Source organism: Leucoraja erinacea, chromosome 26, assembly GCF_028641065.1.
Source record: "Leucoraja erinacea ecotype New England chromosome 26, Leri_hhj_1, whole genome shotgun sequence".
Classification (NCBI taxonomy): Eukaryota; Metazoa; Chordata; class Chondrichthyes; order Rajiformes; family Rajidae; genus Leucoraja; species Leucoraja erinaceus.
The window spans coordinates 21,028,885-21,056,585 of record NC_073402.1 but is presented as its reverse complement, the minus strand read 5'-3'; the positions used below and the strand labels follow the sequence as shown (position 1 = coordinate 21,056,585).

Below are 27,701 nucleotides of genomic sequence, written 5' to 3'. Positions count from 1 at the left end.
TCCTCTATCTTACAGATGAGGTGACAACAAAGATGTCACAGCGGCGATCCACACAATTAAGAACAGGAGAGATGATCATCATTGTGGTTGTTCTAGTCATGTGGGCAGGTGAGGGACTGCTTTGCTCCTGCTATCCTCCTGGCTAACAAGGAAATGTGTCATTGCTCCTGCATGGTTTGCTGTTCAGTCTGACTGTGAGAAGGACTGAACTTTACATATCAAATACAAAATCTTTTCACGTGCACTTCAAGAATACGGCAACCATTATTCAAACCACTTTGTTCGATATTTAATATTATTATTGTCCTATTTAAGAATATTATTTGATGCATGTTGAATGTGGGTCAAATGCTTACTAACCTGTTAACCAGTTCAGCCCGATTCCTGTAGATCTAGCAATTTGCAAATTATTTTACATGTATCAATAACGCCACTTAAGTCTCACTTGTAATCCCACATGGTACCTATCTATCATTACAGCACATAATTCACACACTCCCACCATCTCTGTCTCATTCCTACTGCTTCCCTTGTGACAAAACTGATTCATTCATTTATTACCTCACAGTGTTGCTTCTGAAACGTTCTCATTACCAGTCTCCCATGTTGCAATTAATTTTATCTTCGTATTTTCTCCACCACCCCTGTCTTTAACCTTCAGTGTCCTCAAACACATGAAATTAGATATTCCATTTTCCAACAGAATCATTACGCCAACTCTCCAGACCTCCTGCACCCCACTGATGTTCTCGACTCCCACTGATATTCGGCAGCACGGTGGCACAGCGGCAGAGCTGTTGCCTCACAGAGCCACCGATCCCGACTACAGGTGGCCTCTGTGCAGAGTTTGTACGTTCCTCTTGTGACTGCGGGGGGTTTCTTTGGGTGCTCCAGTTTCCTCCCACAGCCCAAAGACGTGCAGGCTTGGAGGTTGTGTAGGAAGGAACTGCAGATGCTGGTTTAAACCGAAGATAGACACAAAAAGCTGGAGTAACTCAGCAGGACAGGCAGCATCTCTGTAGAGAATGTATGGGTGACGTTTCGGGTCTTCGACACAAAATGTCACCCATTCCTTCCCTCCATAGATGCTGCACGTCCTGCTGAGTTACTCCAGCTTTTTGTGTCTATTGCCAGTTTTGTAGGTTATCTGGCTTCTGTAAATTGCCCCCAGCAAGCAGGATGCAAAAATGGGATCACATAGAACTAGTGTAAGGGTGATCACTGGTTAGCATGGACTTGGTGGGCTGAAGGACCTGTTTCCATGCTTAGCTCTAAACTAAACTAAACTAAACACCCCCTGGCTATACTGAATCCACCCTACAACCTGCAAACAATAAGAGTCCCTTAAGATGTCTGGCCCTTTGCCTTCTATAATTCACTCACCAACTCCTCTACATACCTACCACCCCCTCCACCTTCAGAAGTATTCACGGTAGCTGTGCCTATGTTCCCCTTTGCCTCCACTAGGGCTGCAGTTGCTCAGCCCACCTTTATTAATTGCACTGGGTCACTTATAACATGTCGGTTGCCTGTGAGTTGGGGTTGTGAATATTGACATAGATTGGACAAACAAAATATCAATTTAGCTCTTTCTTTCCGGGAGCTAATGAGCCAGGTATAGATGTGAACCTTCCTGTCGTTTGTCAATTTGGTAAATGACTCGGCCCACTCCCTCCCTCCGTGCTGATCCATTACTTCATGCTTTATTTTGAAAGGATGAGAATGCCTTCCAGTGCAATCCATTTTTGATAAACACAACACCTGCGGACAGGAACCCGAGTCACTGCTGCGATGTCAACTGAGTTATGAGCAACAAAGGTCATTTGCTTTAGCAATTATTCTTTTCCCCACCAATGCGTCCAGTTATTTTAGACAGTTCCATCTCCTGGATTGATCTGCAAGTACGATTCACTCTCCCATTTCTGACAGACTGACTCGGGACATTTTTCAGGTGACCTACTGTATTATTGCACAGAGTGACGGAGAGAACCATAGAGTCGTGCAGCATTAGAATCCAGCCCTTCGGCCCATCCTGTCCAATCCAACCATTGTGTCTACCTGATCACTGATCACTGATCCCATTAGACCTGTGTCCCTCCACTGCTTTCCTACCCAAGTACATAGTCAAATGCCCTTTCAAGTGCCCCACCACTTGCTCTGCAGCTCATATCATATAACCAGCATCCTCCTTGACCCTCAGATGCTTGGGTCCCATTTCCCTTAGGCTAAAGAAGCAATCAGAGCAACTCACACGTCAAACCAGATAAGAAATCCAAAGCCCCCTTTCATTATATGGACTGAATGAAGTAGTTGCTACATATCTCAATGAGTAATATTAAGTAGATAACAAAAACATACGAACCAAACAAGTGCAGCAGAAATCTGGTAACGGGAAGAAAACATTCCTGATACATACGTTTTTATGCAAAAACAATTTTAGTTTTGTGCAGCTATGTAACAGATAGCTGCACATCACTGAAGTGTCACCAATAACGTCAAGCTAAATTGCACAATTCCAAAGCAAAGAATAATAAGCAAACAGCAACATGTTAAAACTATACAGGTAACTTTACCTCAGGATCTGCCAAAGTGGTTTACGGTCAATTAAATGCCTTAGCTATTGGAATAATGTGGGAAGTCTGGAATATGTACTCATATGGATTGGGGTTTAAATATTGTCTGGTCTGCCAAGGAGAATGCACCTCATCTTCATGATTGTGTCACAATATCTTTTGCATTTATCTAAGGGAGCAAATGGGGCCTTGAGTAAACTCCTAAACTGCGGTAGCTGCAATAATGCAGCATACATACACTTGTGCTCTAATCCTTAGAGGAGCGTTTGAGCTACACCTAGATTATTGTGTGCAGACATTACAAGAGGTTGTGATTCCACAAGAGTTGGGTGAATGAAGATTTGTGAGAATGGTGGAATTTTACCAGAATTTTAGTTATCAGACAGAAAAATATGGAATTGGCATTTTCCTTTTCTGAGGAGGAGGCTGAGCGGAGAATTCATGAGGGGAATCGATGGGGTAGATGCATAGTCTTTTACCCAGTGTAGGGGGATCTAGGACCAGAGGTCATATTTTTAAGTTGAGAGGGGAAGGATTTAACAGGAATCTGAGACGCAACGTTTTCATGGATTTTTCATGGATACGTGGAACGAGCTGCCAGAGGAAGTGGTTGAGGCTGGTACCATAACAACATTTAAAAGGCATTTGGACAGGTACATGGATAGGAAATGTTTAGGGGGATAACAGCCAAATGAGGGCAGGTGAGACGAGAGTAGGTGAGACATCTTGGTGGGCATGGGCTGGTTGGGCTGAAGGGCCTGTTTCCATGCTGTATTCTCTGACTAATTGAAGCCTATAAAATTATGAAAGGTCGACAGTAAGTAAATAGGATAAATGTGTTTCCCTTAATATTTAGAGCAAAGACAAGAGGGCATTTAACTATTGGATGAACACTTGATATGCCAAACATACAAAGGCATGAGCAGTGAAGCACAAGGAACTGCAGATGCTGGAATCTTACAGAGAACACAGAGTGCTGGAGTAACTCAGAGGGTCTGGCAGTGAAATAGTATTGGGCTGGATTGATCTTTATTAGATGTTGCAAAATTCCCTCAAAGCAATAAATCCTGTCTTCTTCCCGCCCTCCCCCCCCCCCCACACCCTCACATCAGTCTGAAGAAGGCTTTCGACCCGAAACATTGCCTATTTCCTTCACTCCACAGATGCTGCCTCACCAGTTGAGTTTCTCCAGCATTTACCATTGTCTACCTTCGATTTTCCAGCATCTGCAGTTCCTTCTTAAACAAAATCTAAAATTTAACAGAAATACTAAATGATATGATAAATAGGTGTGAAAGATTTTTGCTGTTGTGAAATGGAGTGTAGGTGTTAGTTTATCTTACACATGCTCTACCAATGTAGCTTAGTTTAAAGTTAGTTTAGTTTACTTTAGAATTATAGTGTGGAAACAGTGCCCTTCAGCCTACCAAGTTCACGCCAACCAATGATCACACAAACACTACACACTAGGGGCAATTATTTTAAAAAGGCCAATTAACCTGGAAACCTTTCGAATGTCAGGGATACCAGAGCACCCGGCGAAAACCCAATGCGTGTCACAGGGAGAACGTGCAAACTCCATACAGAAAGCACCCGTAATCAGGATCGAACCCGGGTCTCTGGTGCCGTAAGGTAGCAGCTCTACCGCTGTGCCACTGTGCCACCCGTCCGTTAGTTCTACATCCTTAACACTGACTGACAATTGATTATTTCTTTTCTGCTGTTTGCCAGGGGTGATAGCTTTGTTTTGTAGGCAATATGATATCATCAAAGACAATGAACCCAACAACAACAAGGACAAAGCCAAGAGCTCTTCAGAATACAGCACTCCGGAGCATCCAACAGGGGGGCTGCTACGCAGCAAGGTAGGTGAGCGCGGCTGCCAAACACAGAGGTTGTATTGATGTCCTGGTTCATACAAAGACAAAAAAATAACATGCCAACATATAATAAGGCAAAATAGATGTGTACAGAAGAAGCAAAATGATAGGGCTGTTATAACTTGCTCTCATCAGGCATTCATTGACTGTATAATTAAGCAGCTTTTGGTTTCGTGCAGAATGTAAATTTGATGTAACTGTGTCATATACTTGGATTTTTAAAATATGTTTTTTTACTGTACCAGTTTCAATCCACCTCAGTCTGTAAACATGTCTGTCTGTCAGTGCCAATTTCTCTCTTTACAGTGACCTAGAGACCAGGTCTCTACCGAACTATTTGCTTCATTGATGTAGCTGGGTAACACGCATTTTCTCTGCTCCGCAGGGTGTGTTTCCTATAAAAAGATAGAACGTTTCATTGCCAAATATGCCGACTGATGAACAATCAGACGTGATATCCACCCCTAATAGACTCATAGACTCATAGTCATACAATATGGAAACAGGGCCTTCGGCCCAACCTGCCCACACCGACCAACATGTCCCATCTACGCTAGTCCCATCTGCCTACATTTAGCCCATATCCCTCTAAATCTGTCCTATCCATATTGGATATAAAACCACAGCATTGATCTTTTTGGCAGCAAGCCTTTATTTAAGTTAACAAAAATGCCTCGAGGGCGATAACAAGCAACATGGCACTTTGCACTATGATTATACTGGAGATTTCATACAGCTGTAAAACAAATCAAGTAAACTTAAAAGTCAGGAGAGATGCTTTGCATTTTAACACATAGATAAAATTGTGGAAAGTGGTATTGACAACCAATTCTGCACTGGGTACTAACCCTAATTCTTGGACCTAATAGAAACATTCTGGTAGTCATCTTCTGATATGTAGGAAAAAAATTATAATCTCTGGTCAAATGATTTATCATGATCTATATCATAGAGAAAAGGAGTGAAAATGACACATTTCATCCATCAGCATTTCTCACACTCACCAACTGTAGTCACCTGTTAGGTATTGGTAAACCTCTCATTAAGGATTATAGAATAATACAGCACAGAGAAGGCCATACAATGACTCCCAAAGTGTAACGCTTTTATCAGCCTATATATTTTCTTTTCATTATTTATCACATTCCCTTGGAAGGTTGCTATTCAATCTGTTTTCAGGAAGAGTACTGCAGTCTAGACCAACTCATCGCGTGAACTAAGTTTCCACACATCTCTAGCTATGAAATTGGATCATTGCGCAGCTGAAGCCAGCTTTGTCTCACATATTCTTAACACAATAGACAATAGACAATAGGTGCAGGAGTAGGCCATTCGGCCCTTCGAGCCAGCACCGCCATTCAATGCGTTCATGGCTGATCATCCCCAATCAGTACCCCGTTCCTGCCTTCTCCCCATATCCCCTGACTCTGCTATCTTTAAGAGCACTATCCAGCTCTCTCTTTAAAGTCTCCAGAGTACCACCGCCCTCCACCGCCCTCTGAGGCAGAGAATTCCACAGACTGTGAGAAAAAAATGTCCTTGTCTCCGATCTAAATGGCTTACCCAGAGTCAAGAATCTGACTCTGATTTCTTGAGCAAGACCACACATCTTCAACAAAACAGTGTACACATTCCAAAAAAGAGATATTTTTTTGTCAAAATGATTCCCAGCAACAAGGTGGGTGACAGCCTTGAGATTTTTGATTCTAGTGCCTATTGCTAGGATATAGTAGTCATTGGCATTGTTAATAAAATGGGTGGTTGGTGGTGTGCAAAATAGGAACTTCAGCATTCTGTTTTGCTGACTGTGCAAATGATGGTTCAAAGCAGAAATAAATATGTCACGATGATAATTGTACTTGCTGACAATGAATAATCTCCAGTCAATATCTTCTGGCTCTGCCCCATGTTAATTGCCCCTTAAAATCTCTCTTTAACAAAGCATTTTATCATCTGCTGTAATGCAACAGATGCTCAGTTGGATCCTTTGTTTGATAGAATTCCTGTGAAATGCCTTGGGAGTTTTTATTGCACCAGTAGTGCAGTACAAATCCAAGCTGCTGTTGTTTATCGGCACAATGTGCAGCACTTTGGGGTGAATCCATTTACTGCACAAGACAAGACGTCGTAGATCATCCTGACTTTGACCCATGTGGGAAGAGCAACAATCTGTTCCATTGGGCCCTTAAGCATACTGGGTCAGTGGCCTCCCTCTGGCTACGCCCTTCATTGCTAACTGCAGAACTGTTGATCACTCTGTATATCAACTGAAACGTGTGTGTTCCCTGGCATAGGACACCATGGTGAGAGAAGAATGATGATAGTCTTGGCTAATGATTTTTAAGGAAATTGTGAAAACATTCACACATAACTAAACTGGTTTCTATGCCATGAGAGCATTTTGTGTTGCAGCTTAAGAAACAATTAGACAGGGACATGGATAGTGTATTGGAAGGAACTGCAGATGCTGGTTTACACCATTGCCAAACTCAGACCCTCTCCATGTCTCTACTATTTATTTCATTCCCCTTACATGTATTTCCTCTACCTGCTAAATTTTTGTAAGGTGTCCTTGAGACTCTTGAAAGGCGCCCATAAATAAAATTTATTATTATTTTTATTATTATTACACCGAAGATAGACACAAAATGCTGGAGTAACTCAGAAGGACAGGCAATAGAAGGAATGGGTGATGTTTGGGGTCACCCATTCGACTGAGAATCCGGGGAGAGGGAGTTACAGAGAAAAGGAAGTGTAAGGGATCAATAGAGATGCAGATCAAGGAAAATGTAGATAGACCATTGTTAACGAGGAGAAGGTGACACAAAGCAGACAGAGATACCATGTGGGTACACAAAATTGCTGGAGAAACTCAGCGGGTGCAGCAGCATCTATGGAGCGAAGAAAATAGGCAATGTTTAGCGCCGAAACCCTTCTTCAGGGTTAGGGTTAATACCATGTAATGAGAGGAACAGTCAGATTGGTCGGAGAACTGGGAAGGAGGAGGGATGGAAACAGAGAGGGAAAGGAAGGCTTACTTGAAGTTTGAGAAGTCAATATTCATACCGCTGGGATGTAAGCTACCCAAGGGAAATATGAGGTGCTGTTCATCCAATTTGCATTGGGTCTCACTCTGACAATGGAGGAGGCCCAGGACACAAAGGTCGGTGTGGGAATGGGAGGGGGAGTTAAAGTGTTCAGCAACTAGGAGATCAGGAACATTTTAACTCCCCCAAACATTCCCAGACTGACCTTTCTGTCCTGGGCCTCCTCCATTGTCAGAGATGTTGTATATGTTTATACATAATATAATGTGCAAAGTATTATTTATTTATAAATTGAACATTTCATTGGCAGTTTTGCACATTATCACATTATGATATGAAACCATCTTTGATTTATACTAAAGATAAACACAAAGTGCTGGAGTAACTCAGCAGGACAGGCAGCTTCTCTGAAGCGAAGGAATGTGTGATGTTTCGGGTCTAGGCGGGTCTTGAGACGGGTCTCAACGGAAACATCACCCATTCCTTCTCTCCAGCCTTTTGTGTCTTTACTCAACAACAATGGCCATTATCCCGTCTCCTTACCCTTTCCCCTTCCACCTGTATTCATTCCTCTTCACAATTGACTCCACTCCATACCTTACAATCTTTGTTTTTTTCATCTCTGGCCTTTGTTTGTCCACCCATCTCCCAGTCCAAGAATGGAGCAGCTGGGCTTGTACACTCTGGAGTTTAGAAGGATGAGAGGGCATCTCATTGAAACATATAAGAATATTAAGGCCTTGGACACGCTAGAGGCAGGAAACATGTTCCTGATGTTGGGGGAGTCCAGAACCAGGGGCCACAGTTTAAGAATAAGGAGTAAGCCATTTAGAACAGAGACGAGGAAACACTTTCTCTCACAGAGAGTGGTGAGTCTGTGGAATTCTCTGCCTCAGAGGGCGGTGGAGGCAGGTTCTCTGGATGCTTTCAAGAGAGAGCTGGATAGGGCTCTTAAAAATAGTGGAGTCAGGGGATATGGGGAGAAGGCAGGGACGGGGTACTGATTGGGGATGATCAGCCATGATCACATTGAATAGCGGTGCTGGCGCGAAGGGTCAAATGGCTACTCCTACACCTATTGTCTATTGTCCAACCCCCCTTCATCTGTACCCATCAATGACTTGTCTGACTTTGGCCACACCTCTCTTTCAGCTTTCTGACCCCACTACAATCAGTCTAAAGAAGGATCTCATTCCTTGCCCTCCAGAGATGCTGGTTGACCTGCTGAGTTACTCCAGCATTTTGTGTTCTTTTTTTGTAAACCAGCATCTGCAATTCCTTATGTCAACAATACCATATACCCAAGCAGAAGCACTTTCATTGCCAATGGCTTGAAATATTGCAGTAGCAAGATCCGAGAGTAATGAGCATAGGTAGAATAATTGAAAGAATGAATTTGATAGACAAACCATTTAGGACAGATGATGTATCAGGCTCTACAGCTACTTAAAGTAATTATCTCATAATCTCTCTGATGCTTCTCACCTAGAAAAACAAAGTTAAATATACTTATATCAAGACAACAACTTTCACCATTGCCCGAGGATATTTAAGCTAATATTTCCAATAAAATGCTTAAAAGATAAAAACACTATTTTCTCTCAGGCAATGCTAGATTTTTATGCATCACACACGAGAATCTTCTCCAAAGCTCGATTATGTTTGGAACATTGTGTGCAAGTGGTGCATCTATTAAATACAATGCAACTACAAAGACTGCTGGATGCTTGCAAGAACATCAGCCAGGGTAAAATCCATGAGTCTTGCCGTTTGCACAAAATCCAACCATGCACCTGTGAATGGCACAAGCCTTGAATGCTGAGATACAAGGAACTGCAGATGCCGGTTTACATTTAAAAAAAGACACAAAGTGCTGGAGTAAATCAGTGAATCAGACTGCATCTCTGGGGAACATGGATAGGTGACATTTCAAGTCTTTCAGTCTGAAGAAGGGTCCCGACCTGAAACGTGTAGGAAGGAACTGCAGATGCTGGTCTAAATCGAAGACAAGACACAAAATGCTGGATTAACTCAGACAGCATCAGACAGATTGGTCTGAAGAAGGGTCTCGACCTGGAACATCACCCATTCCTTCTCTCCAGAGATGCTGCCTGTTCCACTGAGATACTCCAGCTTTTTGTGTCTGGTCATGACCTGAAACGACTCCTACCCTTGTGCTCCAAAGATGCTGCGTGGCCTGATGAATTACCCCAGTACTTGTGCCTTTCCTTGAATACTGTAGCAGGGCATAACCAGATGGTTGAGGGCTATTTGGAATTACCTAAAACTGCCATCCTCACCTGGTCAATATTGATGAGTCTTAGATTGCCTCTCTGTATCCTTCTTCCTTTCATCCTGTTAATCTGTATATCCACCTTATTTCCCCTCTGATCTCTTACACCCAAACTGCCGTCAGGACCCTCTTACCAATTTCCCATCTTTACTGGTAATCATCTCCTTCCCACCCTCAATCTGCTGCCCACCGCATTGTCTCTGTGACCGCTCTTCATCAGAAGGGCAGGAGCTTGCAGAGGAATGGCCCATATGCCCAGTTGCATGTGTATGGCCTACTCTACCCCACATACACCTTGGGCTTTCCTCCAGATGAAGTAACAACGGGTCCAGGTCAAGCATGGCAATGAGCTTTCACATGTGGCCAATGTTTCTAGTAATTTTGAGATTTAAAACAAAAACAATGCACATTTTGAAGCAAGCAAACAAAATTAATTCACCAGAACTTGAGATGAGCATCACGAGGGGTTTAATTGGCACATGTACCGACAACAGAACAATGGCATTCTTGCAGCAACACAACAGGCCTGTAATTACAATGCGCGTAGATAATAAATCAGAGCGTAGATATGTTAATGTTTATGGTAAAAGATCTATTGTCAAAATGCAATAAAATGTCGCATTAGAAATATACATTGTTACTTTATTTTTTTATATTAAGATCAGATTAGATTACACTGAATTATATAATATAAGGACCAACTTGTTTAAAAACAGCTGCAAGTTCCAAGAAATGGACCTAATTGCAAGCCATGAACTGTTTAAACTGATAATGCAAAGGGTATGCAGGTTGTTTTAATGCTGCTAATGTGACATCCAAAATAATGCTCTTGCTATCACCGATGGAATCACCTTGTCAGCAAAGAGAAGAGGGATCTGTGTAAACAGTCAAGGCTTTTATTGTGTGTGCCTTAGTTTCACATGAATCATAATTGTTATGGCAGTTTGAAAATTAGATGGATGTTGTGCTCTGCTTAGCTAAGCGTAAAAACAAAATGACTAAACCAGCCATCTGGTGCAATTGATAGAATAGGGATTAATTAAAACAGCTCTTCAGGACACTGTGACTTCTGCTTTCTATTCTATACTTTGGAAATTTGATTTGGTTTTCTCATTGAATGTATTGACCTGTCCCAAATCTGAAAATTAGTCCGTAAAGTCAGATTATCTGTCTAATGCATGGATAATGGCTCAAAGAAGGAGAATGCTTGGTGGTTACAAGCCCGATTTTGATATCATTTCAGCAAATCTTGGGCTGCACGTTGTTCAATGTTGTCTAACTGTTCAAGCAGAGAAGGCGTGTAATATCACAGGTCCGTACATGCCCAAAGGGGGAATAAACAAATGCTTTAAAAGTCATTGTTTTTGATTAGAAATAAAAAGTTGTAGCAAATGATAAAGGTTAAAAGCCTTAGATGGGACTGGTGGATCAGGGGAGGGAAGGAGTAATCAAAGAGGGAAAAGATACATTTGTGACACATCAGGCAGAGAAGAGGATGGGGGCAAAACAGACAGGATCATATTGAATGGTGGAGCAAGCTTGAAGGACCGAATGACTTACTCCTGCTCCTATTTCCTATGTTGTTATCTTCATTCAATCCGAAATTGTTAAATGACATAATTAGAATATCAATATCAGATTATCATTGAAAGGCTTTTAATTGTTCTGTGGAACTGCTTGATGAATTAGCTCCTCAATGAGGAATGACCAAAGAAATGTAACATTGTTTTATGGATACACAAGAGACTCCTGCCTGACCCACTGAGTTCATCCAGCACTTTGTGTCTATTTTCTTTGTGAAAACAGGCATCTGCAGCACCTTGTATCTACAAGAGATTGCAGATGCGGAAATCTTGGACAAAACACAAGCACTGGAGTGATTCAGTGGGTCAGAGAGCATTTGGAGAGGGAATGGACAGCCCACCAGGTGGCGCTGTATGATGGCAGCCTCGCCAACAGTCTGTCTCTTCCTTTTCTTCTTTTGTTGTTTTGAGTTGTTAAATATATGTTTTGGTGTATCTTTGGTTTTGTATTATGTGAGGGGGTGGGGGGGGGGGGGGGGGGGGGGGGGGGGGGGGACTTTTTAAAATCTCTTTCCTCAACGGAAATGCGACTTTTTCCATATCATATCTCCATCTGCACTGCGGCCTAACATCATGGAGTTGGCGGTCCCTTTGTTGGGGATCGACTTCGGGAGCTCCAACCGCCCCGGTGGTTCGACTGCCCCGACCGCGGGAGAAAAGGAGGGAAGAAGATAATACGTTATTGCCTTCCATGTGGTGGATGTTTATGTTAATTTTTATGTAATTGTGTGTCTTGTTGCTTTTTTGGTATGATTGTAAGGCAAATCAAATTCCTTGTATGTTTTTACATACTTGGCTAATACATTCATTACAATACAATACAAATCAATGTTTTAGGTCGGTATCCTTCTTCGGACTGATTGAAGGGAGGAAAAGAGTTGGAAAAGAGAGGTGGGGGCCAGGTCAAAGCCTGGCAAGTGATAGGTGGATACTGGTGATGGGGGGTTGATTGGCAGAGAGGTGGAGTAAGCAACAAAGACTAGAGGTGAATAGGAGACAAAAGGCTGTCAGATAAGGAGATAAGCAGAGGAATGAAATGTAAAGCCAGAGGGAGGGATATTGGTAGAACGGGACGGGGGAGGGTGAAAGAGGGGGAGCAAAAGGTGGGAGGGGGCAGGAAATGGGGGGCTTGGGAATGGAAGATGAGTGTATAAAAGAGGGAGGGGGGGGGAGACCAGGGTGATGGAAATAGTGGGAGAAATGGAAGGGCACCAGGGTGGGGATGTTGGGTGCAGGAAAGAAAGAGGGAATAGGGGGATGTATTACTTGAAGTTAGATAATTCACTGTTCATACTGTTGTGTTGTAAGCTGCCCAAGCAGAATATGAAGTGCTGTTCCTCCAGTTTGCAAGTGGCCTCTGTCTGGCAACGGAGAAGGCCAAGGACAGAAAGGTTGGTGTGGGAATGGGAAGGGGAGTAGATGTCCCCAATCACTGGGCATCAAGCAAAACATCCTTATTTATAGAAGCGATCGTGATAACGTCACTTGCTAACAAAATGCTGTTTTAAATAACAATTTCATCCTTTTATTTAGTTTCCGAAGAACAAGCCTTCTGTACACATCATTGAAGCCTGACTGTTACGCGGCTAAGAGGATGGTTTAATTAATCCATTAACTTTCTCTTGGGAAGAAGCAGCAGCCTGCAGCGGAACACCAAGCGCACCCTGCTTCATAAACAGATTTAAAAGCACACGTTAATCAAGGCTTCCTAGGAATGATCATCTTCAACAAGGACAAGAGGCAGTTTCATTCCTCACTCGTGGAGAAGAGGCAGTTTCATTCCTCACTCGTGGAGAAGAGGCAGTTTAATTCCTCACTCATGGAGAAGAGGCAGTTTAATTCCTCACTCATGGAGAAGAGGCAGTTTAATTCCTCACTCGTGGAGAAGAGGCAGTTTAATTCCTCACTCGTGGAGAAGATGCAAAGGGTTTGAGGATTTTGTACGCTGCGGCAAAAGGAATTTTTCCCAAGATTTCACGTCTACATTCCCGTGAACGGATATTCCAACGCACAAACAAACGGCGAGAAATGGCTGCGTAGCTTCAATGTTCACACACTGACTGTTCTTTGGATGAAATATTAATTGACAAAAGCCATCGCAGAAACAAATGCAAACAACAGGATATTAAAAACATTGGTAAAGGAACAATGAGGAATATGACTTGGACCACTGTCCATGGTGACATAACTTCATGATCTCCGTACAAACAAAGCAACTTCCCTGCAAAGAGCGTGGCGAGACGTCTTTTGAAGTTCATCGAGAACTTTTTTTTGTTGCAAAGATTATTATATTTCTATTCCCATACTCAATGGTATTCAATCTCTGTTTTGCTTACGAATGATTTCTGGCTTGCAAGCAAGTTATTTCCTATAACGTAAGGTCTGCAATATGAAAAATGAAATTTAATCTATAAAAAAATGGCACATTTTAAAATTTCCAGTCTTTTCTGCCGACAAACTATTAACACCAGCCAGCGCAAAGTATTCATGTGATTTATTTCATTATTTTTATGGCCAATATCAATGAAGCTTTAAAGACGGGCCTTCATTTTGTACTCAAAAAGGTATCGGTACGCATGATTAATAAACATACGTGTCACGTAACCGGAAAATGAAAAATAATTGATGTTTAACTATTGAGAGATGTCGGTACATTTTACCGTCGTAAAAAAAAAGCAAGGTTTAAAGGTGAAGGTGACCAAACATGGCGATGTGAAACTAAATAGACATTGTCTTTAATCTTTTCCTTCTTAACAGCAGCATGAAGCTTTACCAAAGTAGAGAACGGAGAAGACTCGGTAAAGACTTCCTGATTTATATTTATTATGAAAGCGACATATTTCAGTGCCATTTAATGCAATTTAGGTTCTGGAACCTACGCACATTTCACGCCACCTCTGCAGCATATAGAGTGATCTCAAAATGCATATTGTCTTTCTTTTCTTTTAATCCTGAACAGAGGAATTAACGGGCATGTGACGGGGAATATGTTGCAGGCCTGTGGGGAGATGATGAGGGGACTGGGACAGATGGGATTGCTCAGCTGGGAGCCAGCATGGACTCGATGGGCCGAATGGCCGTCTCCCTTGACATAATCAGTAAGTAAATGGCAAATTAGTGGCATCTAATTCATTGACGTGAATTACTAATCGGAGGATTCCTTGGACAGAATTATTGCTATGCTTTTAAAACAACCAATGCTTTTGAGGCCTGCATTAACGTTGCTCTTCTATGTGGTGCTGTCCACAGTATCTGTCTGTAGTTAGTGGTACAAGTGAAATTGTGATGATGTCTGTGCTGCCTACCATTTCATTGACATGTTTGTGGTTGTTGAGCAATAAGTGTCAATACAAAAATACTAAAGCTTGATACTAATTTTTTTTTTAAGATCTCTTTGGAGTTTAGAAGAATGAGGGCTGATTTTATTGAAACATACAGCATCCAAAGAGATCGTGAGTTGGTAGATGTTGAAATGTTTCCCCTCGTGACACAGTCTCGAATGAGGGCCATCCTTTTAAAACTGACTTGTGCAGAGACTTGTTGCGGAAGGTGGAAAATCTCCAAAGCTCCACTCCGACAGGTTGTGGGGGCCAGATTACTGGAGGCATTTAAAGAGCAGGTAGATAAATCTTTGAAAGATCAGGGAATCGAGGACTCGGTGTTGGTGGCACGGGAGACGACTTGAGGCTTGGAACCGGCGCTTTAATGTGACAAAGTAACATTGAACCATAGAGGTCAGCCATGGTCAGGGAGGGACAAGGGCAAGGTAGTCTACTCTTGCTCCTATGTTCTTATGTTTTGTGTATAATTGACGTTAAAATGGCAGACAATTAGTTAAATAGGGACATCCAATTCCTTTTTGAGCATTCTAAAATAAGTTAGGGTGGCATGGTGGCGCAGGGGTAGTGTTGCTGCCTTACAGCGCCAGAGACCTGGGTTCGATCCCGATTACGGGCGCTGTCTGCACGAGTTTGTACGTTCTCCACGTGACCGCGTGGATTTTCTCCGAGATCTTCGGTTTCCTTCCACACTCCAAAGACGCACAGGTTTGTAGGTTAATTGGCTTGGTGTAAGTGTAAAATTGTCCCTAGTATGTGTGGGATAGTGCTAGTGGGCGGGGATCGCTGGTCGGCACGGACTCAGTGGGCCGAAGAGCCTGTTTTCGTGCTGTATCTTTAATCTAAACTAAAGTTTCAAATTCATAGCACTGAACAGTCCATCAAAACACGCAACTCAAAGTGACATTTTTGCGCTTTATTTTTCACAAGTGTGGACTGTATTTCTGGCTGATGCCTTTAACTAGGATAAGTAATAGCCAGGTTTATGGCCAAAGTTGGGTGATTGGAGTCCAGGTGTAGATCAGCCGAGATCTACTGGAATGATACAACCAGCTCTAGTGACTGAATGACCATGTCCGATGTTTACAGAATGACGGAGGGAAGACCTGCTGCATTCCTGTGCATGACAATTTATTTAATGGGATGCATCGCTTGCATTGGCATGCCCCAGCTGTTGGAAATGAGCACTTTAGACCAATAAAACATAGCCGAATTGACCTTCAAAGGTCACCCACCGCGAGGTGAATCTGTGGAATCCATTGCCACGGACGGCTGTGGAGGCCATGTCACTGGATATTTTTAAGGCGGAGATGAACAGATTCTTGATTAGTAAAGGTGTCTGGGGTTATGGGGAGAAGACAGGGGAATGGGGTTGACAGGGAAAGATTGAATGGCTGAGTAGACATTATGGGCCAATTGGCCTAATCCTGTCCCTAGAACCTATGAGACACCATCCTTTGCTCTCCTCTGTCCTCCCTAACTAATCATCAGTCCACACACGCGGGCGCACACACGCACACACACGCACGCACACACTGATTATTTCATAGCCAAACTAAAGATGGAGGATGGGATTCTTCCCTTTCTCGTGTATCCCAGGAAACCTAATTTCGACACGTGGTGAGTCTGTGCAGACCAACATTGCATTGCCAGGGAAACGCAGAAAACACTTTGGATGAGTACGGGAGACGAATGCATATTTTTCTTCTTTGCAGGTGTCCACAAACCACACCTTTGCCGAACACCCAAATATCACTTTCCCTATTTGTAGTCAAGTAGAACTCTTCAGAGTTCAGATCACCTAGATGGGAGAGAATGAAAATGCACCCTATGACTGCAGTGGATTAAAATGAAACAAATATTAAAGCAGGGACGAAATTATTTAAAAGATGCGGCTTCATAAATAAATAAATAAATAAATAAATAAATAAATAAATACAGAGTGCTGGAGTGACTCAGCATGTCAGCCAGCATCTTTGGAAGACATGGGCAGGTGACATTTCAGGTCGAGGCCCACAATTAGTCTGTAGAAGAGTTTCAACCTGAAACGTCACCTAGTTATGTGTCTTCCAGAGGTGCTGCCTGACCCACTAAGCTACACCAGCACTTTGGGGTTTTTTTTGTAATCCAGCATCTGCAGTTCCCTGTGTCTACAGTTTATGGCTTCATAAATAGATATATCATCAACTTCTGGGAAACGACAAGCTCGTTGTGAACTTAATTGTCTCTCGCTATTAAATCCCTAGTTTAAAAACAAAGATTCCATATCCTTTTGAATTGGGGAACGTCACAGTTAGGCGTTGTGCTATTTTAAAAAAAATCTTAACGCTTCCTCAAATACACGTGATAATACTAATCAAAAGTATTGCAAATATGCCAATGATTTGCATCGACTGTGTCCGATGTCAATTGTTTTCCACAAAAGGTGAGCCAACTGCATTCAACGCAAGCTACTTTCCATGAATCTCACACAAATGTTACAGATAGTTCCAGCAGACATGGCAATCCATAACCTAGTCCAGAATGTGTCTGTTGAGAATTTGGATGAGATTTAGCTCTCACTGAATTGCCCTGCAAAGTTGTATTACTACTTGCATTTTCCCTGAGGGAAAATTATTTCATTACATTATGATCGATTTAAACTCTGAAAGTGCGACCTCTAGAAAATCAAGCATAAATAATTGACGTATTGCCAAACATACTTATATTTTTTAATAAAATATTTATTTTTTCAAATCCAATTTCACTGAAACAATATTCCTTCCTCAAGAATGGGACAAAGCTTGATTATAGTCATCAAAGTTTCCGATTTGAGATAACTTAGATTTAACTAAATCTTAATGTTACAGCACTCCACTCAAAAGCTATCATTTTATCAATGGAGCATTTTCCTTGGAGTCATTCATATTATTGCTGTTACGCACAGAATATCTCTGTGCAGGATAAAATATCTCTGATGAACGAGCTATTTGTAGTGAAATTATATTTGTCTCGCTGCATAACACCAGACAACATAATTCACTTCAAAATTGTGTTCGAGCAATATCCGATATTTATATTACATACAGTAATACAACAATTGCAGATCATTTTTCTTCTATCATTTAGGTACATAAGCAAACCATATAACTGAGAAAACAAGGAATGTTTGCCATTCAAAAAAAAGGATAGAACTAATGTAATAAAAAGGAACTGCAATGCTGGTTTATATCAAGGAAAAACAGAAAGTGCTGGAGTAACTCAGCAGGTCAAGCAGCACCACCGGGGAACATGGATAGGTGATGTTTCGGGTTGGGACCATCCCGACCCAAATTGTCATCTATCCACGTTCTCTGGAGATTCTGATAGTGAATATAGATAGACCATTGATGTATCAAATCTTAACATCCATTCCGTAAGTGCACAGGAGTCAACATTTTACTATTGGTTTATAGCTTGTGCTTGCCTTCCAGAGGAGCCTAACATTACCTGGTCAGAATTGTAACATTTTATTAATTCTGTAAGAAATATATTAAAAGGTTCGGCTGAGTACTTAGGAAAACCATCTCTCCAGATACATGTGTAGGAAGGAACTGCAGGTGCTGGTTTACATCGAAGATAGACGCAAAAAGCTGCAGTAGCTCAGCGGGTCAGGCAGCATCTCTGGAGAAAAGGAATAGATGACGTTTAGGGTCGAGGTCTCGACTCGAAACATCACCTGTTCCTTTTATCCTGAGATGCTGCCTGACCCACTGAGTTACTCCAGCTTTTTGTGTCTATCTCCAGATAGATGATTGACCCAGTCACAGTTTCAGGTGCCTTTCATTAATTAATCGACAGCAGTCGGGGGAGGAGATTGGTAACTAATATAGACAAGTCTAATCTACCCAAGCATCCAAGACGAGTTGATCAGAAACTGCACCAGATCCCAGTTATTGGAGCAAACAGCAGGAGTACAATGAGAAAGGCCATAAGCACAACACTTTCCAAACTCTTCCAGGTGATGTTTGCAAGATGAAATAAAGATTTCCTTTAAAATCTGCTAATATTTTATCAGTCATAGATTTAAACAGCATGGAAAAGAGGCCATTTCAAAGGTATCAAAGGTATTTTATTGGTCACATTCACATACACCTAGGTGTAGTGCAGTGAAATGCTTCTTGCCATTTTGCAGCACATAAAGAAGGAATACAGACATAACATTAATAAGAGTTTTAAACATAAAGAACATCCCCCCACAATGGTTCCCATTATGAGGGAAGGCACAAAGTCCAGTCCCCAACCCCAGTTCACCCATAGTCGGGCCCATTGAGGCCTCCACAGTTGCCTCTACGGAGGCCCGATGTTCCAGGCCATTCTCGCCGGGTGATGTTGCTCCGGCGTTGGGAGAGTCCTCTCAGCGGCATGGGAACCCTGGAACGGCCGCCTCCGTACTGGAGGCCGCGGCTTCCAAAGCCAACAAGGCCGCGCCGGTTGGAGCTCCACAACTGGCGATCTCATCTAGAGATCCCAGGCTCCCGGTGTAAAGTCAGCGCCGCCGCCCGCAGCTGGCCGCTCCACAGTCCCGCAGCTCCGTGATGTTTTCCTCAGCGATCTTCAGCTCACCGGAGCTCCAGCGCGGCGACCCGGGCAAGGCATCACCCGCTCCGCTCCGCTCCGCGATAGCGCTCCAGCGCTGTGCCGCCTCCGAAGCCGAGGTTCTGGGCGGCCCCCGACAGGAACCGCCGCTCCAGGCCCGCTGGTAGGCCGCGAGGACGGGTCGAAGCTGCAGCCCAGAGAAAAGCTGCCTCTCCAACCAGATAGGGACCCTGAAAGGTAGTTTCCCCCTCCCCCCCCCACCCCCACATAAAAAAGTCTAGACCTCCAAACAAAACACTTAACTAACTAAAATAAAAAATAAAAAGATGAGAAGACAGACAGCTGCTGGCTGGGCAGCCGTGCACAGGACAGCGCCCCCCCATTTGACCCAACTTATCCACGCTTAGCAAAATGGCATTCCAAGCTGGTCCCTAAACCCTTTCCATACACCTGTCCAAATATCTTTTGAAATATTTATTAACGTATCAATATTCCAGACATCAGTCATGACTTAAAAAGAGATGTTATATACGTGTTTTTAAGACTGGTTTGCAGTTTGTTTGATGGAGCTTGCACAAGTCATTAAAAAAAAGGCCATATTTCACTTGTGTGTGAAGTGGTAAACCACTGATTCCACACTGCGTAAATTGCAGAGAATGACTTCTGCCAGTTGGGTTAGTTTTAACAATGTAAGCTGGAAAGTGCCCAGCTTTATAATTTATAACACAAGAGGGCTTCATTTGCATTAATGCAATTCAACAGTAGATCTGCATCAATATTTCATTCACTCCATATTGTATGCTATTAATATCTGTCAAGATTTTTTTCCAATCAGTATTTTCATGAATTTCTATGGAAAATATTTTCATTTAAAAAAAGTGCGTTTTTACAGCTTGTGAAGTGTGATTACTGTTTGTAACATGGTGGCCAATTTGCACATTGCTAGATCCTATATCTTGATATAATTAAGATAAATTTTAATGTATTTTTATATCCAAAATATAACCCTTTTTCAGTCTTCAAAAATAGATATTAAAACTGTAAGTGTAGGAAGGAACTGCAAATGCTGGTTTACACCGAAGATAGACACAAAATGCTGGAGTAACTCAGCGGTTCTGGCAACATTTCTGCAGAAAAAGAATTAAAACTGTAAACTTGCTTTAGTTTGCATCATCAAACTTAGATAGAGGGAAAATGGCAGGACTGTTGCAGTACACAGACTTCAATTGATCTTTATGCTGGAGGTCATTCCAGCCAGCCCCAGCCAGGATATGTGCACTGGAGGAGGTCATTCAGCAAGTGATACATCTGTACCCATCGTCCATTACTTGGGCCATAGACATCGCAGGTCACAGCTCAAGTACACAATTTACAACTCCTTGAAGTGACATGCATGGTGGTGCAGAGGTGTAGCTAGTAGAGTCACTGCCTTTGCAGCAACAGATATCCAGGTTCAATCCTGAACACTGTGTGAAGTTTCCAAGTTCCCCATGACCACTTGGGTTTCCCCCAGCATCCCAAAGACAGAGGGGTTGATAGGTTTGCCTGGGAGGGGACCGCAAATGCTGGTTTCCACTGACGATAGACACAAAATGCTGGATTAACGCAACTGGACAGGCCGCATCTCTGGATAGAAGGAAGAGGTTAACTGGCAAATGCAAATTGTCCCTAGTGCGTAGGTGAGTGGTAGAATCTGGAGAATAGACAGATGTTGTGAGAGTAGTATTAGCATAAGATTAGTGTGAATGGATGGATGGTGGTGGTCAGTGCAAAATAAGTGGGCTGAAGGGCTTGTTCCCATGCTGTATTTCTCTTTGTCACCGTTCCAGATAATTTAAACTATTTATTAAGGTTTCTGCACATACATGTTTTTCCTGTACTTTCTTAGTACTTTATAGCAAACATTGTTTGGTTGGATAATTTGAAGTTGAAATGTCTCTTGTGTTGCCATTACTGTGCACACATAAGAATGCCCGCTGGCATATTACTCTCCTGGGCAGTTCTATTCCATGCACTTCAGTGGAAATATGTTGCAAAGGTGTGTAAATTGGCAGCCAATACTCATGCACACATTTGGCATTGGCTACCAGTCACGGATTTCTCCTCAATATCAGGTAGATGCATTAATTGTTATCCAAGAGAGTAGTATCTTGTACAGGTCAACACTACAGCTAATCTAGTCCCAGCCTCAATGCAGATGCATCTTTATCTTAAACTACCTAACTTTGTGATCTTCGCACTTCCATTGACGGAGTAAGATTTGTAGGAAGTAATTGACAGTTCTTAGAAATCAGAAGCATAGGCATCCGTTGAGGAGGTCGACACGTTATTTATATTCACCACAGTATATGGAATGTGTTGGAACCCTGTAAACTACCCCACTGTACTCATAGTTCATGTTAACTGATTGCAGTTTATATTATTTGAAAAAGAATCTAGACAATTTGAGAATCTATCCACAAATGACTGGAGGCATTCAGTTTCATGTTGTACTGTTAATAATTGGCATTAGTACCTACAGCTCCTGTTTATCTGATCACTGAACCGTGCTGCTGCAGATTAATTCCACACAGAGACTCAGAGTAGTCTTACAGCATGGAAACAGGCCCTTTGGCCCAACTTGCCCATGCCGGCCAAGATGCCCCATCTACACTAGTCCCACTTGCCTGCATTTGGCTCATATTTCTCTAAACCTATAGTCACAGAGCCTTGCAGCATGGAACAATTCCTTTCAAAGAAAGCTGCTTCGAACAGTTCCTTTCAAAGTGAAAATGGTAAAGACCTGAGCACAAACCATCATCATAGTTGTGAATGACCGTGTTGCATAGAAAGCTAATACTAATATTCCAGAGAGCAAGGAGAAAGAGTAAATTAAAATATAGTCCAACTATGAACATTTTCCATTATCAAGCACAAAATATTTCCCAGTGTCTTTTAAATTTCCTTCAGAAGTTGGATAATTATCCCATACAAGTGTGCACTATCTATGGTTACATTTGCATATTTACAATGATTGCTTGAAGCTACATGGTAAAGAAAGATTCTGTCAGGAACCTAAACACAATGTCAGCAGATGCAAGAGTCAAATGACAAAATAACAGCAGGCAGAAACATACAAAAGTTCATTGAAACAATTAAACCAACGTGACCCTTTTCTAACTTCTATATTAATGTAAGAATTTTAATTCACTGATGTTAGAATTGAATGAGTCTTGGAAAGAATGAAGAACAGGGATTACACAGCATGGTGCACAGGACCAGGATATCAATGCAGATGCTAAAATCTAAATTTTAAATCAAGCATTTAATGAAAATAGTTGAAGGAAAATGCAAATGGAAAACACAAAGTACCTCAGCAAACCCGCACAAATGTTATCCCCAATTCCATGCAAATTCCCTTTATTAAAAAATGGTAGACATTTCAGGGGAGCTCAAAATTAAATAGTTTTACATACAATAAACCCTCCTCATGAAGTGCCTTCCTTCATCTCCACCAGTGACCCACTTGTATTTCTTTTGGTCCATGCCGTTCAAATGGCAGCAATTAAAATGGAGACAACTACTTCTAATTCAAACCCGATCTCTGTGGTATTAATATTATTTGCATAGTAATGTTGATACCAATCTGTAGCTGGAGTAAAGGGCAAAATAAAAGTACCTTTATTGAAAGATTGCATTGCAAAGTATGCTGCCATCCTGGAAATACATTGTTTTATCATTTTTCCACTTAATTCAGCTACTACTTATCTTAAAGGGATGGTTTGTTATTTTCAGCTCTTTTATTACTGCTTACAGATAGCAGAATGAGAGTATTTCTCAGAGTACCTAGAAACTACATGGATGTCTAATACACCCATCCTGACGCTCAGTCTGAAGAAGGATCACAACCCGGATGCCGCCCATTCCTTCTCTCCAGAGATGCTCCCTGAGTCCCGCTGAGTTACTCCAGCATTTTGTGTCTCACTCTGAGGAGTTGTGCTTGGACCAGTTCAGGTCCTTGTGTGTGTGTGAAATACATGATCGTTCCTAGTCCTTCAGTTGATGTATTAAGTTAAAGCATTAGGGTTGTCCAAAAGGTGCAACATCAGGGTAGGGTTTCTCCAGAGATGCCTGATTAAGGAAACTCCACTTTATGGTCCATGCCGTTCCAATGGCAGCAATTCATGGAGAAGCCATTCAAAATGCAGGTGGACATATTACTTCTGAGGAAATGATCACATCAGCTGCAAAAGATTGCATTGCAAAGTATGCTGCCATCCTCTCTGCTTTAAGTTGTACTACTTATTTCACATGCTTTGTTTTTTTTTTTTTTTTTTTTTTTCTCAAACCTAGAAAAATTTAATCTATGACGCTTTTATTTATTATTTTTTATTTTTTTTGCTTATTTTATTAGAAGTTTGGACCATACAGTCCTCGTGTGTGTGAGATACAAAACTAGTCCTACAGTGGATTACCTAATTAGGGTTGTCCAAATGCTCTGATGGTTTCTCCAGAATGCCCGATTAGGAAACAAATTACTCTGCCTTTCAGAGAAGCCACAAATGCAGGTGGACAGCACTTCTGAGGAAATTCACATCAGCTGCAAAGTGGGCGACTGTTCTCTGCTTGGTTTCACATGCTCTTTTTACTAGTTGTACTAGTTTCACATGCTCTTTTTTTTTTTTTTTTTAAATAAATTTAAATTTATTTATTTTTTTTTATTTTTATTTTTTTTTTTTGCTTATTTTATTAGAAGTTAATACAGCACAAAACAGTACAGTGGAACCTAATTTCACATGCTCTGATGGTAATATATGACAAATTACTCTGCCTTTATAAAATGTTCTTGGGTTTGTGGTTCAGATACCATCTTACAAGGGGAAAAACGTTTGTATAAAGGGAATCAGATTTTTTTCCACCCGTTAAATGATCCCGCAATGCAGGTAAATGGGACTAGCCTAGTATGTCAACTCAGTCGGCATGGACAAGGTGGGCCAAAGGGCCTGTTGCCATGCTATGATTCAATGGTGATCAAGTGGCAAAGGCAAAAATATCTTCACCAGGTACAACATGGTGGCATGAATGTCCAAATAACTATGTATAAATAAGGAGACTACATTAAGGTAAAAGAGAAAAAAAAGCTGCTACCCATAAAAGGAGAAATGAACATTCAAGTAGGAGAGTCATGATTATTTCAGAAAGCTAGTCGTCAATGTAAAGATACATGGAAGACTTTTAGATGTAAAATGAAAATGACTGAGGAATAACGACAGTAGATAAAAGAATCTATGCAAGTTATTTATTCACGGGGCGTACCTGAAACAAAACCTTTAGAAAGTTATTGCAGGAGGGCAGAAGAGGAAAATGTTTTTCAGGCTCACCAATTAAAGAGAGGCTTGACAACACATACCAGGGGTAACTTTCTAAAATATCTTCAAAATACAGGGATCAAGGCAGGGGCGCAAATCCGGGGGGGGGGGGGGGGGGGGGGGGGAGGGAGGGGGACTGTAATCCGGATTTTAAAACCCGGTGAAATCTCCGCTTTCCCCGAGACAGTGGGGGTGGGGTTGATGATCGAGGGCGCCCATTGGACGAGAGAGACGTCAGTCAGCAGGCAATGGGGGCGGGACATGATGATTCAGCACGCTCATTGGAGGAGGGGCGATTTTCCGTGCCTGGACCAAGCTAAAGATGTTGAGAATGGCAAATGCAGCAATGTTCTTCAAAAACAAAAACGACAGAGGGAATAGAGTCAAGAGGGAATGCAGACCGCAGTTATATTTTAGTCGTAGCAAAATTGTTTGGTGGCCTTATGAAAACTATAGGACAGAGATGACATGAAACCTCAGGGGCGATGCAGAGTTGATATTTCCACCACCAGAAGAATCATAAACTAGGAGCTGAAAAATCATGCAATGGCTTATTACAGCAATTCAGGGCAGCGATGAGAAAGAATGTCTTCACACAGAGAGTAGGGGATCTTTGGAATTCTCTCTCCAACTGGTGGCTTAGTTGCTTAGCACATTGATGGTTGGCTTTTTGGTCAGGCCACATCATTTATATAATATAGATATATGGATATTTTTAAGGCAGATATATAGATAAATTCTTGATTAGTACGTCAGGGGTTATGGGGAGAAGACAGAAGAATGGGGTTAAGAGGGAAAGATAGATCGGCCATAATTGAATGGTGGAACAGACTTGATGGGCAGAATTGCCTAATTCTGCTCCTATACCACTTATGAACTACGTGACCAGCAGCAGACTTTCAAAAGAGTTACTCTGTCTTGAGATGTGTCAAGGGAAAGAGACAATCAGACATATGAAGATTTAAAGGTGCACAAACTTTGAGAGAAATGCAACATCCCCCAGTGGCAATTCTTTGGAATCCCTGACTGCTCAAAATGGAGGAGCATTCAGAATGGAATTCATGTCCTTGTATTGGAAACTAAAGAGTGAGCTGGAGTTCTGATGGAAGTGTTCAAACTAATTAAAGAATTTCTTTGAAAGGTTATCACTGAACCAATTACAAGAGGGGCAAAATGGTAGGGAAAAAAAACATCCAATGGCTTATTACAATCATATGGCACCACAGGAAATTCAATAATATCTTGACTGTTAAATAAATACATTATAACACATAAAATGCACAGTGAACAAAGCAAAAGGATGTAATTAAACTTGATCATTTGAATCTCTTGGATAACAGAAATGACATTCTCTTATAGTCCCAAGATTTCCTTTCCATTTTTGTGATTGTAGAACAATGTATGCGTACTTGGATGTACATTCCATAAGTTGATGTGTGAACTTCTATCATTAAAAGTTGCATCTGATATCTGAATTGTTTGTCAAGAAAAATATTGGCATGATGGCTAAACAAACACAAATTAGTTTAACAAAAATGTAAGGGGATCAATCAAGAGTTTTATACTTTGCAAATATTATATTAAATGTTATTAATTCTAAAGAGGGCTAGCATGATTATCTATCACTGTATATAAATTAGAGGATTTTACATTTTTAAAAATAACTTTACATATTGTAAAATGATACAAATGTATGAGCATATTTTCAAAATAAAAACTATGGTACAATTTTTATTGTGTTTACTGTTAATCTATTCTTTCCCCACTAGAAATGATCTTAAATGTTCATCATTGACAATCTATGATTATTATTTAAAAGATAAGTGCTAAAGTTTCATTAATATGCCTAGAGTTATATTGTCAGTGTAATTTGAAGTTTCATAAAATTGAGGTAGGGAGAATGCATGGCGACAAATCTTTTAAAAAAAAGCTTTATTACTCAACTCTTGCATGTTAATTAACTTTCAGATGAGTCGATATTGTGGGCATTGATGTGCAATACATCTGAAGAGATTTATTTGAAAAGTATTGTCAATCTGCTTGGTCATGATTAACTGCAATGAATTGTAACTGAAATCAAAATCAAACAAATATATCACTTGTATATCAGATTACTTGCATATAATATTTGCAACTAATATCCCAGTTTACTATTATATCTGACATACAAAACATTGTACAGTTATTGAAGGACTTTGAATATAGTCATTGTGCTCATAAGGTCATAAGTGGTAGGAGCAGAATTAGGCCATTCGGTCCATCTGGTCTATTCCGCCATTTAATCATGGCTGATCTATCTCTCCCTCCTGACCCCATTCTCTTGCCTTCTCCCCATAACCACTGACACCCTAATGCACCCATATGCTAATGCATAAAAACAGCAATCAGATTGCACACAATCTTTATAAACATCAAGAGATAAACTAAAAATACTTCTGATTCAGTTATTAATTTGGAGTATTTGTAGGCACTATAATTTGGAACAGTAGGGTCTTGAAACCGGATATGGAAATTCAGTTAAAGGACAGTATGACAACAGGAATGGAATTACAATTAGAAAAATAAACTTGCTTTACTGCATTCATATGCTTTCATATGCTTTAATGATTTTTTTGGTTTTCAGTATTTCAGGTTTATTGTGGTCACGTGTACCGAGGTACAGTGGAAAGTTTGGTTTTGCATGCAATCCAAATAAATCAGATAATCTTATATTACAAAAAGTCTGTTCTTGACCGGTTTTGGCCATCTGTGCTGTGATTTCCGAGAGAACGCCATCACCTACGGCCGTTATTTTTTGGCCACCTTGCTCAGAGCCCCCCTCAGCCACATGTGTGCCGAGGATTTTACCCGTCGATTAAAAATGACAGAGATATTAATGTTTTTACAAAATTCCCCATTCTCTCTGCTGCCCCAGCTGGCGGCAGGGACTATAAAACCAGGAAGTGGTGTACCTCACTCACTCTTCAAGATGGAGGAAGGCAGAGGGTCACGTTTGTCTGAGCTGTGAATAACACTGAACACATGTCTACTCAAATGTAAGTGCCCTTAGTGGTTCTAAAATGCTGCACCCTCGAATGGTCCT

The 27,701-nt window shown here is 41.4% G+C and overlaps 1 protein-coding gene across 1 annotated transcript in view; it reads left to right on the top strand.

Moving 5' to 3' along the window:
* Window positions 1-15,831, top strand: part of fndc5a (fibronectin type III domain containing 5a) — a 64,451-nt gene extending 48,620 nt beyond the window's left edge. The window contains exons 4-6 of the mRNA XM_055656338.1: window positions 16-108; window positions 4,305-4,438; window positions 12,910-15,831. Coding sequence (XP_055512313.1) covers window positions 16-108; window positions 4,305-4,438; window positions 12,910-12,951 — 269 coding nt within the window. The 3' untranslated portion in view covers window positions 12,952-15,831. The remainder of the gene's footprint in view (window positions 1-15; window positions 109-4,304; window positions 4,439-12,909) is intronic.
* Window positions 15,832-27,701: the final 11,870 nt, after the last annotated feature.